Here is a 19,386-nt window from a genome sequence, read left to right on the forward strand (position 1 = left end):
ATTCTGAAGGAGATCAGCTCTGGGATTTCTTTGGAAGGAATGATGCTGAAGCTGAAAGTCCAGTACTTTGGCCACCTCATGTGAAGAGCTGACTCATTGGAAAAGACTCTGATGCTGGGAGGGATTGGGGGCAGGAGGAGAAGGGGACGACAGAGGATGAGATGGCGGGATGGCATCACCGACTCAATGGACATGAGTCTGAGTGAACTCCGGGAGTTGGTGATGGACAGGGAGGCCTGGCGTGCTGCGATTCATGGGGTCGCAAAGAGTCGGACACGACTGAGGGACTGATCTGATCTGATCTGATATATAAAATAGATAACTATTAAGAACCTACTGTATAGCACAGGGAACTCTACTCGATACTCTGTAATAACCTATACGGGGAAAGAATTGTAAAGAGTCAGCACATGTGTATGTGTAACTGATTCGCTTTGCTGTACACCTGAAACTAACACAACATTGTAAATCAAATATACTCCAATAACAGGTTTTTAAAAAGTGAATGTATTTTCTTAAAAATGCTCTACATGTTTTGCATACCTTCCATTATTATTTTACCCCCTCCTTACACATTTTTGACTTAGAAAACTTTCTTAAGCTTTGGAAAGATTGATATAGTTGATTTAAGACTGAGAGAATTATCAGAAATGTGTACATTAGTATTGGGATAGGGTTAGTTTTTTAGATGAAATTGAACTTCATGCCTTATACGTAGAAAACAACAAATGCTGAGGAACCCGATTCCCACTTTAAAATACAAATGTATGAAATTTGAGCACTGTTTCCTTTAGTGCTAGTCATTCATTTGATTCCTGCCTACAGACATTTATAGAAACATGTAGTCACTGTAATTACCTTCATCCATGCCATTAAGTAATTCAGTTAAATCTTCATTTTTACTGTCAAACTGATGCTCCTTCCACGTTTCACCATTTTCACTGCGAAGAACAATGAGCTCTCTCTCCTTGCCTCTCATAGACCCAAAGTGAGGGATTTCCACTATGACAGGGCTGGAAAAAAAGCCACATTATTTTGGTATCAAAGGAAATGTGTTTATGGTTTCATACTTTTTAAACTGTTTCACTGACAATATTCATTTGAAAGTCAGAGGTGCCACTAAGGTTGGGAATGATTTCAAAGCTGCAGAATCATTTGCTAATTAAATAATATATTAGAAGCCTGAAAACATGCCATCATTCATTCATTCACAAACAATTCTTGGGGGCCTATCATATGTTAGGCATTTGATTTAAAAGAGGGAAAATATTCGGCACACATTAGAAATCGAGGAATTGAAAGTTATTAAAATAGACCATAAGAAAAAAAGTTGGTCCGTTTTTAAGAACACAATAGGTATATTATACAAAACACTCATGATTTAAAAGGACACAGTCATTTCTTTAAAGAAAATTTGCAAATTTGAAAGATTGCTGATTTTTTTCCCCTTAGTAAGAATACAATCAATGTAACAATCCACTCCCTCCAACGGTCAGTTTTCATAACGTTTATGGCCTGTATAGTCAAGAGAGTTTCTTTAGTTTTTAAGTTACGCAATGGGCAGCTTAATTTCCTCACTCTTGTAGGACTGCATAGGAATTAAACTTTCTGAAAAAGCACTATTGGTTTGAAATTGTCATATAACAATCTGTTAATCTTTGACAGTGTCCTTTTGCAAAAGAATGTAAAAAAATGGCTGCAAATTGAAGCTAGCCAATCAAGCACAGGAATAGTTCTGTTAAATTTGAAAGTAGGATAAATGCTAAAAAAGATGAATGGAAGTAAGCAGACCACAATCACACACAGTTTATGTACTCGGATTGTGCAGCTTTATTTTATGACATTTAAGTAGACAGTATCATTATTCTCCTACAGAGGTTGTATGTAACCTCGCCTCTTAGCCTATGTGATTATGTACAAGTGGGAAAAGAAGGTACAGGCTTAACTAGGTAACAGCATAAAAAGTGATAGTAGTTGTAATGACCAAATGACATAAAATGTATTAATATTTGAGTTATTACAAAAGCATTCACTTAAAATAGGATGATAGGTATGAAATTTTTACTTTTGGCAAAATACTTATCATTAACTAAAATTAAGGGTTTGAAAGATTTTTTATAATGCATTTATTTTTTGATGGGTAAAAGCAGAATCAGCTATTCCTAACAGTGTTAGTAATTTCAAGAGTTATTAAGATGTTTACCATATTTTTAACCACACCTGGATCAGACATTACTTTTTTCTTTTTTTTTTTTGAGAACTAGATACAATCTTTGCAGGTTGATGTATCAGATACTGTCCCTGTAAATATTTAAGGGATGTGGCTTTGTGTATGACATTCAACAATACTGGAGAGAAGAAATGAACGAGGGTCTGGGACCAAGGTGAAAGCCAAGCATAAGTTTTCATAACAGGTTTCTTCATGCAGACTGCCAAGGCCAACACACCAGTCAGACAGACAAGCAGACAGACGAATACCAACACAATTCAGCTTAAACAGAAGAAAACAAAACAATTTAATAACTTTAGTAAATATTCTACCTGCTGCCTATTTGGCTTTCTTTAAATATCTTCTATTCCCAACATTTTTTTCAAAATCAGTTTACTTATTGATGATTTTCCTTCTCAAAGTCCATAAAGTTTACTTAGTATGCATAAGTACTTTAAAAAACTGTAACTCCACACACATACATATATATATATATACACACATATATATATATACACACATATATATATCATTTATAGCAAATGTTGATTCAGAGTCTGCAAATACCTTCTCTTACACTGGGTTAAAATTAGATCTTCAGTCTATCTTAAAAACGACCATAATCAGTTGAAATATTTCAAATGAAAGTAAATTTTACAAAAGCACAAAGTTATGAAAGCAGAATGCTTGCAGTGAATTCCACATGCTTGAAAAGCACAAGAGAGGTCGCGGGGGGTGCTACATTAAGTCAAGCCACTATGAATTTTTTTTTTCTTTCAGTGACACACATCAACTGAAAGCATTAAAAACTGAAAATAAAATTAAGACAAGAATAAGACCATGGGTGTGATAGAAAAAAATTGAAAATGGAAAAGAATTGTAGACATTCTGTATCTTGTCTATAAAGATCCTACCCAATAAATTTTGTTCCTTGAGGCCCAAGCTGCAGGATTCGGCTAACCAAGCTCTCACCCTCATTTACAGGGGGAGGATTGGTGGGAAGATGCAGTTTACTGAATAACATCCATGCAGCAGGAAGAGAAACAAGAAGGGGAAACTGTGAACAAACTGTCAGTCATGACAGAGCCTGCCTGGTTCGCACCCAAGTGCCACCTCAGAAAATAAATTCATTTTTTTCTCTTAAAGGACCAGATCACAATGGATTGTTTCCCCCAAAAATTATCATTAAGCAGACATGTACCCAAAATAGCCATTTATTCAATATGTCACGTGTCAGAGTGGTGCCTTGACTTCCACGGGGGCTGCTGGGGTTCCGTGCACTCACTGAGCAGAGAACATGCTTCTCAGTTAGTAAAAGCTTTGACCAGCAAACTGAGTTAAGGGAGTGCCAGCCTTCCAGCTTTTCACAGAATTACATAGCTTTGTGACCTTTGATTCTACACCAATGCTATAATCGATCAAAATGGTCCAACTCAATAGATTTAGTAGTTAACTCAATAGATTTAATTTAATTGACAAGGGTAAAGAAAATCAAAGATGCAGTATAAGGGCCAAGATGAAAATTGACAAAATGACTTACCCTAAAAATTGTGCCCCTGCAGGACCCATTTCTACCAGTCTACTGGCTAATCCCTCTCCTTCCACCATGGGGGGTGGGTTGGCCAGTTTATGTCTCTTTACCAAACGGCAGGTGATGCGGGTGGGGGCCGTACACTTGCGTGGAGGAATGATAATCCTCATCCCGTGGTGACGGCTTCCCCTCATGGAGCCCCCTCGAGCATCCACCATAAAGCTAACCAGAAACCTGCAGAGGAAGATCAGAGGCCGAGTCAGGGAGAGATGCAAACCATCTCCACAGTCAGTTCTGAAGTTAAATGTTAAAGTGACAGACAAGGTAGCTAGCATTCCCTCTCTTTAAGAATACACTGGAAGTAAATACCTCAAACATGCATTTGACTTGTGAACTGAGCAAAAGTGTAAAACACGACAATTTATTGTTGGTGGCAAATGGCCTCTGAACAGAAGTCAATCACTCTGTCGATGCTCAAACTAAAGGAATAGTGAATGTTTCAAAGCTGGAATAAAAGCTGGCTATTAAAGGACTGTCTTGCATTTAAAAACAAAGTCCCCTAAACAAAACCACTGTATGTGGTTGCTGTGGGTGGTTTAAATTATATTTAAGGGTCATTGTAACTATACATGGTTTTAGCCATTTGCTGACTATGGAATCTCTTCCCCCAGCAGTTAAGATGAAACTCCACAGTACATCTTAAACGTGAACAACTCAGAAAATAAATGTATATTTAATCATACCGACACTCTAATTTTTACTATTTCCACAAAGCAGAAACGAATAAAAGCAGAAAGTGACTAAGTTTTACTAGGGCAATTTTGATGGAAAGGGATTTAATCTTTTCAGTATCAATTTGGCTTTAAAAACTGTTTAAAATAACCTACATTTGAGTATCTGTACAGAAATGCAAAAATTGACGAACTGACTTTTTAGAAAACATCTCTATATAATTCTGTCATTGGCTGCTACATTAAAGCTAGGGAAGAAAAACTATTTATCTGCTTGTGCTTGTAGCTATGAAGATGTAAAGATGTAAACTGTCACATTTGGGTAGTATCTTTTAAAACTTTTTATGGCATATAGTTGAATTATAATGTGTTAATGTCTGCTGTACAGCAAAGTGATTCAGTTACGCATATATATATTATTTTTCATATTCTTTTCCATTATGATTCATCACAGGTTACTGAATATAGTCCCCTGTGTTAGACAGTAGCAACTTGTTGTTTATCCACCCAATGCATAATAGTTTGTATCTGCTAATCTCAAACTTATTTGGGTAATATCTTGATTCCTATCATATGTTCATGAAAAAAAGACCTCTGTGACTCCTCCCACCTTTGTCACCGGGTTGTAAAGCGCTCTAGTAAACATAAACCAGTGAGCCCAACATATGAAGAGTGCAAGTCAGACAGGCGAACAGAAACACATATTTTTACATTTTGGTTCTCACATATGAAAATATGCTTATTCATGGAAGAGCACCAAATGTTGATATTTAGAAAACTGTCTGAATATCTACAGTATCTGGTGTGTGTATGTGGGTGTGGGGGTGGACAATCCCATCCATCAAAATCTGCTACTGTATACTCTTCTGTAAAACAGTTCTAACATCCCCGCAAATAGATTTCAGACCCTGCCTGGAGGTCTTAGCTGGAGACTCCTTCCAAAAGAGTGATGCTTCTTGACCTTGAAAGAGTAAATCAGCCCACCATCCCCATGGAGAGAGGCAGGTACATGGGGATCACCTTTTAGCCCAGCAGATTTTCAGAACCAACTGTGGTCATCAGTGAAGTCATCAACTTCATACCTTTTTGCTCTTTTTGGATTTAGCCATTTTCCTCTGGATTAATGAATGGTTTTTATGTTTTGATATTATTGTATCTACTTTGAGAGACTAGAATCACAGGGATATTCAAAGTATGAGGGCAAGAGACAGACCCCTTCAAAAACAGAACAAAACAAAAAACAAAACTCCCTCCTATTAAAAAACAAAGATCCTTGTTCACTTGTACAAGTGTCCAGATGAACTGTCTCCAGTGCTGAATGTTCCAGGGCTCCCTTGCAGCTACTCTGGGAGCCTTCATTTCCTTAGACATGTACAAGCTTAACAGCCACTTTTACCTGGTACTGAAGACAATGTGGCAATATTATAAGGAAGTCCAAGACAAAAATCTGATCTTTCCCAGCTTTTAGTAGTTAAAAAGGAACTTGTGGTTGGGATTAACAGTAACAGAATGAATGAGAAATGACTCAAGATAAACTCTGGGTTTGAAAATGCAGTTGTATTGGTACAAATAAACACTGGAGTATTTACACTGAGAGGACCTTGCTCACTCTGGCAACAAACAGCTGGTTCTCACTCACACACATAATATTCCGATCAGGTTGGTCTTGTTCACTGCTCTACCTGTAGAGCTGAGCATGATTCTCACACATAATAAGCACACAGTAAATGTTTATTGAATAAACCAATAAACAAAACTATTTTGTTAAGTGTGCTTAGAAATTGCCTAGGTCAGATTTGGTTACTAACATTGAAAAAAAATACGGAAAAATATATACATATATAAATACATGAAATATATATTATGGGCTTCCTTCGTAGTTCAGACGGTAAAGAATCCACCTGCAATGCAGGAGACCTAAGTTTGATCCCTGGGTTGGGAAGATCCCATGGAGGAAGGCATGGCAACCCACACCAGTATTTTTGTCTGGAGAATTCCTGTGGCAGAGGAGACTGGCGGGCTACAGTCTATGGGGTCTCAAAGAGTCAGACACAACTGAGTGATAAATTTCATTTATTTATACATATATAAATAAATGAAATATATATTATAGGTATATAATATATATACATATATACACTGAAGGTAGTGTAAGAAGGTTACCAGTGTCAATATAAAAATACCCCAGCTACAGAGAATATCAGAACCAAATGGAAAAACCATGGCTTAGAAGATTTTAATGACAAATTGGAAGAATCTCTTTCTCTATATTCTGCATGGCACCCAGCACATAGCTAGGGCTCATTACTGATTATTTATTGTTCTAAGGTTTTCAGCTTTATACAGCCAAAAGACTGAGGAAATATGGGGTAAATGTTAAGCAGAATATTGAGTCCTATTGTTCAATAACATCATGAAATACAGAAATTTGTTTTTTAAACTCCCTGGTGGCACAGTGGGTAAGTCATCTGCCTGCAATGCAGGAGATCTGGGTTCCATCCCTGGTTGGGAAGATGCCCTGGAGAAGGAAATGGCAACCCTCTCCAGTCCTCTTGCCTGGAAAATTCCATAGACGGAGGACCCTGCTAGGTTACACAGTCCATGGGATCGCAAACAGTCTCACAGGACTGAGCAACTTCACTTCTTACATGTTGGATACAAAATAAAATTTCATGCACTATAACTTACAAAAACAAATGAAAAGGTAATACTGAATCATATTCATTGTATCTTATTAATATGTAAACTAAAGCAGGAATTCTACAAATGATTTTAAAACTAACACATGAATGTTTCTAGTTTTAGGAACAGCAGGATGACAAATGCTGATACACTTACAGACATTGACACAATCTGTGGGGAAAATTCACATAAATTAAAAATACAAAAAGGGATGATTCACATAAAAGACACAGTTATCACCTTGAATCATACTGAGGAAGTGGAGAAGAATAGCTGCAAAATAATTTAGAAAGCAAATGGGAAAATTAATGTAAGATAATTAGAAGCAAGCAACAGAAAATGTCAATGATAAGCAAAGGAAAAATAAAAACCATCAGAAAACAAAACCAAGGCATTTGGCATTTGTGGGACAATTTGGAAAAAGATTTGCCTCAAATGGCTATGTATAAGCTACTCCATAGACCTAGCATTAGTGAACTAGTTCCAAGTGTATACCAGTGTATATTCTCCTTTTCAAATAAGCCCAACTAGCTGCTATTACTTTCCTTCCCTGAAGAAGTCTGTTGTCTTCAATGAATTCAAGGGGAAGGAGAGATAAGTTGCATATTCAAATACTATACTGTGTCCAATGCAGAGGAACGCTCATTTCTGATTTTATTATCCCATGATGCCTCAGCTTCTCAATTTACTAAATAAAACCCTTGGACTTTTCTTTCCTATGTAGAGTACAAAGTGCTGGTTCTAGATTCTGGTAACATGGTGGCAATTCACTAAACTTGGTTCAAAAAACTCAATATGTTTGCCCACTGAATGAATGTATTCTGGGTGTTTTATATTTTCCTTCTCAACTCTGACTTTTTTTTTTTTTTTTGCTTTTGCAATTTTAGACTCATATACATCTACTATAAATCATGTAAATATTTAAGCAGTTTAAAAATTAATATTACTATAATTAAGAATTTTTCTAATTAAAGAAATGCAATATTGATGACTCAAAGACCACCATGTAGTTTATAAAGCACTTGCATGTAAATTATTTCTGTTTAAATGACATTGTGGTGACTTGTGTTTTACAGCTGTGATGTTACAAGCTGTAATTGTGTAAGAATTCTTTAAATAATTTGTAGCATTACTCTGAGCTTAGGACTTTTCCTCTGTAAAATGGGAATAATGATAAAACTTATCTCGGTGTCATTTTAAGGTTCAAATAAATATTAAATAATACATGTGAAAAGATTTAGCATGATGCCAGATATGACAAGCACTAGCTATGTTAGCCATCACACTTTATTGTAATTCAAAGCAGCAAAAAATACTTCATAAGATATATAAAGGCATTTCACATATGTTAATCATAGTTAATTTATTTAATTCAAAATGAGTCTGTACTTGTCCTGAATTACAATTAATTTATGGCCTAAACATCAATTTCAGAGGTGAAAATACTTTGAAATTTTCAAATTATTTCATTCCCATTTGTATACATATCGATTATCCCAAGTTTTAATTACCTATTAGGCAAAGAACCCAATATCTAAAAATACAGCAATTATCAATTTAGCAGTTGAAACAGGTCACCTCTTAGCTGCCTGCTGACTAACAGGGCAGCAAAGAGGAGCCTCTTCAATGTGGTTTTTACAATAGCTCTTCTGGTGTACACACACTGGTACATTTACTGTTTCTTTTCTTTTAAAAATTCATTGATTTAAAAAACTTTAATACAACTTCATTATAATTATATTTCAGAAAAATAATATACTCAGAAAAAACATTTGAATAAAGTAAAATGAAAAGAAATGACTATACTAAAATTTTTTTATTGAAATGCAAAATTAAGGGCCTAAAAGTAGGGCCAGAATAGCCAGGCAGTTTTTATGCACCAGCGCTTTGTTAATTTCCTTTCTAACACTGTGCTTTTGTCAATAAAAACAGATATGCAGACTTGTCTAGAAAAGAATTTACTAATGATTTACAAATATATGCCACGTATACTCATTAATGAAGTCCTTTAGAAGATCAATATTTAATACATGTGAAACTTGCCAATATGAATTTATAACTGCAAATGATAAATGCAATGTTAATGTAACAAGAGAAGTGAGTTTCTGGTTACTTACCCGGAATGAACAGGACTTGAGACAAGATTGACATTGTCCAAGGTATCTGCAGCCCAGCTGTAATGTCTAAGAGAATCTGAGTCAAATTCTCTTGTGAATGTTAGATGCTGAAAAATAAACAATGTATTATGTCAGCAACTCATCCAAGACAGTGGTTTCTCTGCACCTATAGAATATACCTGTATGTCTCCATCAGTCCAGATAGTTCAATGTTCAAAATAAGCATTTTCTTATAGTCGTCTCTTTTATCCTCAGGTGACCAGTTCCAGGACACCCCTCACCCACCTGTGCCTGTGGATACTAAAATCCGGGGATGCTCAAGTCCCTTATATAAAATAAGCAGTGTCATCAGCCCTCTGCATCCACGGGCCTGACTGTATATTCCTCTATAGGTCTACATTGCAGTTTCAAAAATTAAAAAATAAAGTTCATTGATATGTTGTATTATTTCAGTCTTTTAAGAAACCACTTGAGTAATTGGCATGGCACAAGGAAGATCACAGAAGTCATTCTAACCACGATTTTAAGTACTTCAAAAATCTCTTAAGTTAATCCTACAACTGTAAATTTCTCTTCTGAATCTCAAAAAAAAAAAAAAAAAAGTCAATCTTGATGACTTCTATTTCCAAGTGGGATAGAGAAGCCTACAGCAGCCTAGTGCTGCACACCAGGTAAGCATGGAAATCATCTATCTCTGCAGGCAGCAGAGAACAACTGAGGTGCAAAACTGGAGGACCTGTACTTGGAGAGGAGGTGACCTTCAAAAAGATAAGCTGACTTTTTGTTTCCATTTTTAACTTGGGGGCATTTGTCAATTACCAGTGCAGATGGAATCTGGGCTTTGTGCCTACAGGGGCTGCCTGCAGGGGAATACAAAAACCAAAAGAGTTTTGGTGGAGATCTGGGTGGCCTCAAGCATGCTACAGATTTCTGTTCAGAACATCTGCTAAATTCTGGGGCTGTGCAGAACAGGAAGCTGAAAAACCGACCTGAAAATTTCTGAAAGGCACAGTAGAGCTGTTGGGCAGTTTCATGAGAAAAAGATTCAGAGTTTGAGACTTAGAAAGGGAGGGGCCTCAAAGATCATACCAGAATTTCAAATAAGGACCCTGAAGGGCCAGAGACAGTTCAGAGATTGCTTATCAGGGCTTCAAACCAGCCTCATTTCAGCAAAATCTTGATTGGATTAGAAGACTCAACCACCCCTCTATTTGCATAGCAGAGAGATAGTGACTCTTCTTTGAAAGAATATATCATCACTGGGTGTGTCATGTCTACAAACTTGTTTTTAATACATCATGTCCAGCATGCAATGAAAAACTGCCAAGGATGGCCAGAGCACATGAACAAAAACAGAAAAAGATACCCAGATACTATAAACAGATCCCAAGGTCGTCCTGTATTTTGAAGGAAGCTTATAAGAACTTTCACTACAGTGATCCTAATAACTATGATTAGTATGTTTAAGAAAATAGAAAAGATAGAGAAAAATAAAGTTGGATAATTCAACAGAGCACTGGAATATGTGTAAGAAAGAATCAAATGGGTCTTTGTCTGGTTCTCAGTATAATGTGAGTTCTTGAGTAGACACAACAGAAAACAAGGTTAGTAAACTGGAAGTGTAAGTGGAAAAACATACAAAATGAAGGGCAGATTTAAAAAATTTTATGTTATATTGGACTATCGTTGATTTACAATGCTGTGTTAGTTTCAGGGGTATAGTTCAGTAATTCAATTTTATATATATACATATTCTTTTTCAGATTCTTTTCCCATTTAGATTATTATAGAATATTGAACAGAGTTCTCTGTGCTATAAAAAGTAGGCCCTTGTTGGTTATTTGTTTTGAATGTAGTAGTATGTGTATGTCAAGGGTAGATAGTTTAAAAGAATGAAAAATACAGAAAATGGTATGAGATGTAGAACACAGTGAAAAGTTTTAACATATGTGTAACTGGACTCTTGGAAGAAGAGGAAAACAAAGTAGAGGCTAAGTCTGAAGACAGAATTGCTAAGAATGTTCTAAATCTGATGAAAGTATTTCACAGACCACAAACGATATCAATCTCATTTTTCATCCTGGTAAAGATCTGCTTTCTATTGAAACCCCAGTAAAACGGAAGTTGAGTGTTAACTCACACATACACACACACGCACACAAAGAGCATAAGAGAACACATCAGCAGAAAAACAAGGATTGGTTGAAAGTCTCTATAAAAGTGATGTGATCCTCACAATCCCCTCACTGATTTATCTGTCGCCAAATAACTAACTTCCCTCCATCATCCTTGGCAGAAAGTTAGAGGTATAGCAACCAGAGGAAGAAAATTATGGAGAAGATTTCTCCATAATGAAAATGGAGATTAATTGAAAGTTTATATACCAAATGTTCAGACCCAAACTTCTACCTTTACTGGTCTCCCAGATAGACAGTTAGGGATGGAGCCTGGAGGCTGAAAATGGAGGCTTCTCTGAAATTTTCCAGTGAAATGTTCCAGGTTCATTTCTTTAGTGGAAGTCACAGATGACAAGTCCTCTACCATGCAGAGTACCCTGTGAGCTTAATACTCAGTCATCAAAAGGTACCCCAAGTCACTGTCTCTGGAGAGAAGAGGCTGAAGGTGTATATGGAGGTTCTTCTTTTAATCCAGATGAGTATATGTGATAACAGGACATGACTTTTGATTGGTGTGTATATTTGATAAGAAAACAAATTTTCTAAATTACTGTGAATTATAAACATTAAAGAATAGCCCTGAAATCAAACTGAACAATAATTTAAATCAAACTGAACAATAATTTGTAGAGCACTTATGTGCAGTCACTATCCTATCCAGATCTTAGGGGAATGCAGAAATGAATGAGGAGCAGCTTTCTCTGCATTGAGCGAGAGAGGACACATCTGCTGGGTGGGTGTGTGATCAGTGATATTCATCAAAGCTTATAGAACCAGGTTCCTAATCCCCAAAGAGCAATACATCACTTCAGAAAGTGCCCACATTCTTTATGGTTTAACCAAAGATTAGATGTTGGCTTTAGTCTGGCCTCATTTACCAATTTTACTGACTTTTAGAGACCCCAAAGAACTGCCCTCCGTGCCTAGTTGCTTCAATCGTGTCCTGACTCTCTGCGACCCTATGGACTATAGCCCACCAGACTTCTCTGTTCATGGGATTCTCCAGGCAAGTATACTAGAGTGGGTTGCCATGCCCTCTTCCAGGGGAGCTTCCTGACCCAGGGATTGAACCCCTGTCCCTGAAGTCTTCTGCATTGGCAGGCAGGTTCTTTACCAGTACTGCCAACTGGGAAGCCCAACTCACCTCCAGAGCAGGGCAAAATGTTTAATGTGAAGTAGTGGTGTTGCTTACTAAATTTTTTAGCAAACTAAAACTACATTTGGGGCCTTAAGGTTATTTTCCAAAGGACCCATTTTTTTCAAGCTCTAATAAATAAATAATATCACTCCTCTTTGGTAATTACAGTAAATTATTTACCCTTGGTCCTCTTAGACACATGCACTGGCGACATTAATTATTGAAACGATCAATTACATCACACAAAAAGGTAACACTGCCGTGATGCAATATTTATGCAGGCAGGAGTGTGCCAGCACACGGGGACCCCTCTGACTCCCTCCTAGGTCCCTCACTCTCCCCACTCCTAGGAACTCTGTCATAACACAAATGAACCAGTGTACAATGAACAAACACAAAGACGTGTTCAAAACAACTGGCTGTATGTCCTCACATTTCCCGTTTTTTTTTTTCCATAGAGTTTTGCAGAGGTTTATGGGTAGGCCTAACAATTATAATAAGTGAAATACAGACAAACAAAAGGCTCTTCTCACAATGCATCCACTGAAATACAAAACAAGGCATGCCATCTGAACCTAGGGTTTTTATAGATATGAGGTGGTAGCTTCATTTCCAAGTTACGTGTCTCTGAATACTTCTTTCTACAGACTGGGCTTCTCTGGTGGCTCAGACAGTAAAGAATCTGCCTGCAGTGCAGGAGACTTGGGTTTGATCCCTGGGTCAGGAAGATCTCCTGGAAAAGGGAATGGCTATGTTCACTTAAAACGGAAATGTGCCGCTTGAACTGCTTACTTATTTTAATCAATGATATGAATTTCAAAATGTTCTGACACATCACTGCGCATGGTACCACAGTACCAGGAAAAACTCTTGCACCTGGTTACTTACAGCAGACATTTAAAACAATAAATCAGATACTACATAAACGATGGTTGAAAAAGGTGAGCTAGAGGGACTTCCCTGGTGGTCCAATGGTTAATTCTCCACGTTTCCAATGCAGGGCGCATAGATTCAATCTCTGGTTGGGGGAACTAAGATGCCACATGCCATGAGGCATAGCCAAAAAATTAAAAAGTAAAGACACCGTGCTTATTTAAAAAAAAAAAAAAAAGATGAACTAGAGACGGCTCTCAAACTTCGCACAGCAAGTAGGGGTGTTCCCAGGGCTTAATGGAAAAGCCGGGCTTTAGAGCTGAGTCACAGACTTGGATTTGAAAATCATCTCTGCCATTTGTGAAGAGAGCACTTTTCCCACTCGTAAGCTTTCCAGTTTGGAAAGGCTGCTCAGTTGTGTCACTGAAGGCCTCACTCTGTCCCTTTATATTCACTGTAGCCCTGGAAATGTGGTTTATTTATCTTCATGGATGATTTGGGAAAGGCAGCTGGAAGGCTCTGCTCAGATGCAGTTTTCACTCTTGCGGGCCCAAGCTTGGTCACAGAGGAGAGCCACCTGCTTTGTTCCCCTACGCAGAACTCCATGAGGGGCTACCTGTCCCGGGTCACTGATGCTGGCCACTGGGTAGGGGGTCTGCCCAGGGGTGCAGTTACCAAGGCCCACTTGGGTCAGACACAACCCTCAAGCTGGCCTCCACCAGGAATGAAGGAGATACTTTGCCTTTGACTTTTCTTTTTCTTTACTTATTGAAAGCCCCCTTGGAGATGCCCCAACACTACTTGCTGGCCTTAAGATCCTTAGAATGTTTAACTTTTCTCGGTCTGAGTTCCCTTATTTTCAAATTGACGACTGATTGATATGAAGATTAAATGAAAATGAACACCTGAGATCAGGCACCAAGGCCAGTGTTGGCACGGTATAGTCGTTTCTACTTTTCAAAGACTTTCAAAGTATGGATGTGTAGTTGCTTCTATTTTTCCTTTCTTTTCTGAAAGTCGCTTCTACTTTTCAAAGGACTTTTATTTATATGAGCCCATTTGTTAAAATCTGAGAATGTGTGGAGAAAACACAGCAAAAACAATTTCCAGCTAGGACTGGCCCTTTACAATTATAGACACAGGATGCCTATATTAAATCAACAGACCCCATTCAGTTAGAAGAATGTATTTTCTAAATGCCTTCTGCTAAGTCACTTCAGTCGTGTCCGACTCTGTGGGACCCCATAGATGGGAGCCCGCCAGGCTCCCCCGTCCCTGGGATTCTCCAGGCAAAAACACTGGAGTGGGTGGCCACTTCCTTCTCCAATGCATGAAAGTGAAAAGTGAAACTGAAGTCGCTCAGTCGTGTCCAACCCTCAGCGACCCCATGGACTGCAGCCTTCCAGGCTCCTCTATCCATGGGATTTTCCAGGCAAGAGTACTGGAGTGGGGTGCCATTGCCTTCTCCGATCTAAATGCCTTAGTCTTATTTAAATTTCTATGTTAAGAGCAACCCTACCAACTCAATGTTAAGGACTGTCCTAGGCCTTTATGGTCATGTGTTGTTTGAATCCTCAGGACCGAGTAGCCTCAGGAGGTAATATCACACCATTTTACAGATGAGGAAACTGAAGTTCAGAGAGGGATTTCAAGAAATTGATAATACAAAGTATACACACAGTACCTAAAACACTATGTTAAGGAAAAGTTCACACTGACTTAAGACCTTTTACTCCCCAAGTCTAAAATGATTATGATTAAGCACATCATTTTTCATCTTGGAAGTGATGTCAAGGATACTATTAAAACCAAAATGCACATTATTCAATAGAGTCTAAAGCCTGACTAATGATGATATCACTGTCTCCAAGAGCTTCATATTTTCCCAAAATAGTTTCTCACCGGCCGTATTTATCAGAGCAAAGAGGAGAGCAAGTACACAGTGGCCTCACCAATGAGGATGCCCCCAAATGCCCAGGACTGCAAATAAATGTGCAGGCATGGAAGAAAAGAGTCAGGAGAAAAGAAAGTATTTGCAAGGAAAAGAAAGAGAAATCCAATTAACTCCAATATCGGCTAATTCTCCAGGGTGCAGGCAGTCAGACCGTCACCCTCAGTGTCAGATGACACCAGTTAAGGTCCGTCGACGTGGCTGCCCCTGGCAGGAGGTCATCCTGTCGATGAACTAGTGGTCTGGATACTGCTAACATGAACGGCACCAGGTAAAGCTCACAGCAACAGGTCACAGGCAAAACTCAGTGCGTCTAATCGGAAAACCTGTAAACGTGATCTAGTTGAGAAACCGCTGGATGATGTAAGCAGCCTGGGCGCCCGGGAGAGCACAAGCTTGTCAAAAGTCATTACCCAGCACTTAATGCCTTTAGTAGTTACCCCAGGATAACTTCAGCCTACAGCCACACGTCAAACAGGGCCAGGGCAGGGGGATCCACGTGGGTGTCAGATTCCCTAGACAGAGAATAGATGATTGGGTTTCAGGTGGGCTGCCTCACTTCATAGCCCATGAATGGCAAGTCAGAAACCCTCACTGAGCCTCCATTTCTGCATCAGAGTAGTGGTGGATAATGTTAACTGTCCCAGCTCACTGTGAGAATGCAATGACCCAAGGAGTGTGAAAATGGTGTGAAAATTCTAAATTGCTAGGTAAACAAAAACACAGATATTAATCATCCTGATACTCCCAGATCTTTTATAGTTGAATCTATTTCTTAAATTTATATAGCATTGCAGCCCCTTGTGTAGCTTTTTAGGCTGGCGTATGTTTTTATTAGACTATAGGGAGTAGCCTGCTGGATTAACAAACATTAAGTGGCATTTTGGTCACGACAAATTCTGGTCTACACATCGACTCCTCCAGGGGACTGTGCTTCACTCAGGCTGCCGTACTCCGATTCTGACAGTGGCACTGTGGCCTCGGGGCGGCAGCAGAGGGGCTCAGGCAGTCATCAGATCTGTTTTACTCTCAGTCGGACCACCAGCCACCACCTAATGTGACAATGGGCGCGTAAAACGCTCCTTTCAGCCCCGGGCTCTTTGTCTGTGACGCGGTAATGAGAATACTTGGTCCATGAGTTGGCTGAATACATGGAATTAGGAGACGCATTTAATAAAAGGAATGGTGGGTGCTGCCCTGATTATTGTAATTGTGACCTACGGCAGATACTGAGTGAAATGGAAAACTGAAGTACACAGTAGGTCTGTTTGGACATCTACCACAACTACTTGGAAATACCTTTTAAAGAAATGGATAGAGAAGATTGTGGCACAGTGGGATATTGCTTAGCCATACAAAGGAATGAAATTGTGCCATTCACAGAGATGTGCATGGACCTAGAGACTGTCACACGGACTGAAGTACATTAGAAAGAGAAAACAAATATTGTATAGTAATGCATATGTTTGGAATCTAGAAAAACGGTGCAGATGATCTTACTTGCAAAGTAGAAACAGACACACAGGTGTAGAAAACAAATGAATGGATACCAAGGGGGAAAGGAGATGAACCGGGAGACGGGGACTGACAAATACACGTTACTGTGCATAAAATGGGGAACTACTGAGAACCTGGTGTACAGCACAGGGGACTCTACTTAACGCTCCGTGGTGACTTAAATGAGAAAGGAAATCCACAAAAGAGGGGATATGTGTATTTTTTAAAAAAGAAAGAAATGGATTCCATCTTAAAACAAGTCTAATTCATAGTAACAGAGGCTAGAGTGGTGGTTACCAAAGGCTGGGGTGGGGGCCGGTTGAGGAAAAGAGGAGATATTGATCAAAGGGAACAAACTTTCAGTTATAAGATGAATAAATTCTGGAAACCTGAAGCACAGCACAATGACTGCAATGAATAAAAATGTATCAAACACTTGAAATTTGCTAAGAGAGTAGATCTCCAGTGTTCTCACCACACAGCAAAAAATGGTAATTATGGCAGGTGATGGATGTGTTAATTAGCTTGACCATGGACATCATTTCACAATGCAGATATATTTCAAAACATCATGTACACCTTATAAATGGATTCCATAAAAGAAAAGCTGATTCAAGCAGAAAAATAAAAATTAAGAGCTTACTAAACCGGGTCTTTTCTAAAGTATTTCTTTTCTAGAAATCTTATTACCCATAAGACTTATTTGAGACTAGAATACAAACCAAAATGAAGGTGCATTCTAAGGATTTCCAAATCAGATTGATTTTAAGAAAATTTAGCAACCACTTGAACAAGAGAAGGTGAAGTCAAGGTCAGCATAGAAGCTGAGAATGTTAATACATCAACATCCGGCTCAAGACGTCTAAATGAACTGTACTACCTTAAGTTACAACACCAAACTCTCTGCCTTAAAAAAAAAAAATCTGTAATCTTGCTGACCAATCTGTGAGAGGTGTTGAGTGGACCACCTGAGTAATGCTGGCAAAGCACTTTGAAGAGGAAAAAGCAGCACATTAAATGCTGCTAGTTGAAAGTGCTTATCTTTCAAGGACTATCTCTAACAAATTTTTAATCTCAGGCTGGTGACCTTCTGCCACCAGGTACATTTGTGAGAGCCCTTTAGAAATTAGCTTAAAGGCAAGAAACAGGAAAGTTAATCTGCCGAGGGAAGAGGGAGTGGGCAGGCAGGGGTAGAATGGGGTTGGCAAGACAGTGGGAAACATTATTAGCAAAACCAGCCTTTTGGGTTGGGCATTTTTCTCCCTATTACTGAGATCATGGAAAGGGTGTAGGTCTTAAACAAATAAATAAATGTGAATTTCTCCCAAAGAACTCTCCAATTCACACATTCCTTGCTAACATATCAAGTTGTACACAACACAGTATATAGAGAAGGATACATGAGACCATCCTCAGCCTCACAGAAGACCAAGTCCAGCTCAAAGGATCTGGAATCCTAGTGGGGGAGATAAATGAGAAGAGTTAGGGCGTGTCCACAGTGTGACAACTGCCTCCAGGTACGGGGAGGCTACTGGGAAGCCTCCAGCACTGACTCCAGAATGATGTTCACAGGGACCCAAAAGCCAGTGTAACTGTTTGCATATTGGTATAGTTACACCTTCTAAACTGGTCACCCTTGGAAGCCCTGCTATTGAGCCCCCTTAGACACAAAGATTGTGGGCAAATCAGGTCTGAAGAAGGAAGTCTGAAAGATGAGAGCAACCTAATTGGAGACAGACAGGGCCCTGCATCTGCCCCATTTTTCTCTTTTTGTAGATGCACATCTGCAACCTCAGATATGCAGATCATCCCACTCTACTGGCAGAAAGCCAAGAGGAACTAAAGAGCCTCTTGATGAACGTGAAAGAGGAGAGTGAAAAAGCTGGCTTAAAACTCAGCATTCAAAAATATCCAAAAGTCTACAAATAATAAATGCTGGAGAGGGTGTGGAGAAAAGGGAACCCTCTTACACTGTTGGTGGGAATGCAAACTAGTACAGCCACTATGGAGAACAGTGTGGAGATTCCTTAAAAAACTGGAAATAGAACTGCCTTATGATCCAGCAATCCAACTGCTGGGCATACACACTGAGGAAACCAGAAGGGAAAGAGACACGTGTACCCCAGTGTTCATCTCAGCACTGTTTATAATAGCCAGGACATGGAAGCAACCTAGATGTCCATCAGCAGATGAATGGATAAGAAAGCTGTGGTACATATACACAATGGAGTATTACTCAGCCATTAAAAAGAATACATTTGAATCAGTTCTAATAGGTGGATGAAACTGGAGCCTATTATACAGAGTGAAGTAAGCCAGAAGGAAAAACATCAATACAGTATACTAACGCATATATATGGAATTTAGAAAGATGGTAACAATAACCTGGTGTACGAGACAGCAAAAGAGACACTGATGTATAGAACAGTCTTATGGACTCTGTGGGAGAGGGAGAGGGTGGGAAGATTTGGGAGAGTGAC

General features: G+C 38.8%; 1 protein-coding gene across 5 annotated transcripts in view; it reads right to left on the bottom strand.

Moving 5' to 3' along the window:
• Positions 1-19,386, bottom strand: part of ANK3 (ankyrin 3, node of Ranvier (ankyrin G)) — a 381,124-nt gene that overhangs the window by 83,672 nt on the left and 278,066 nt on the right. For all 5 annotated transcript variants that reach the window (XM_010839398.1, XM_010839394.1, XM_010839395.1 and 2 more), the window contains 3 exons: positions 9,271-9,377; positions 3,750-3,974; positions 859-1,013 (listed from right to left, as the gene is read on the bottom strand). In XM_010839398.1, coding sequence (XP_010837700.1) covers positions 859-1,013; positions 3,750-3,974; positions 9,271-9,377 — 487 coding nt within the window. The remainder of the gene's footprint in view (positions 1-858; positions 1,014-3,749; positions 3,975-9,270; positions 9,378-19,386) is intronic.

Source organism: Bison bison, unplaced genomic scaffold (genome assembly GCF_000754665.1).
Source record: "Bison bison bison isolate TAMUID 2011002044 unplaced genomic scaffold, Bison_UMD1.0 scf7180017864116, whole genome shotgun sequence".
Lineage (NCBI taxonomy): Eukaryota > Metazoa > Chordata > Mammalia > Artiodactyla > Bovidae > Bison > Bison bison.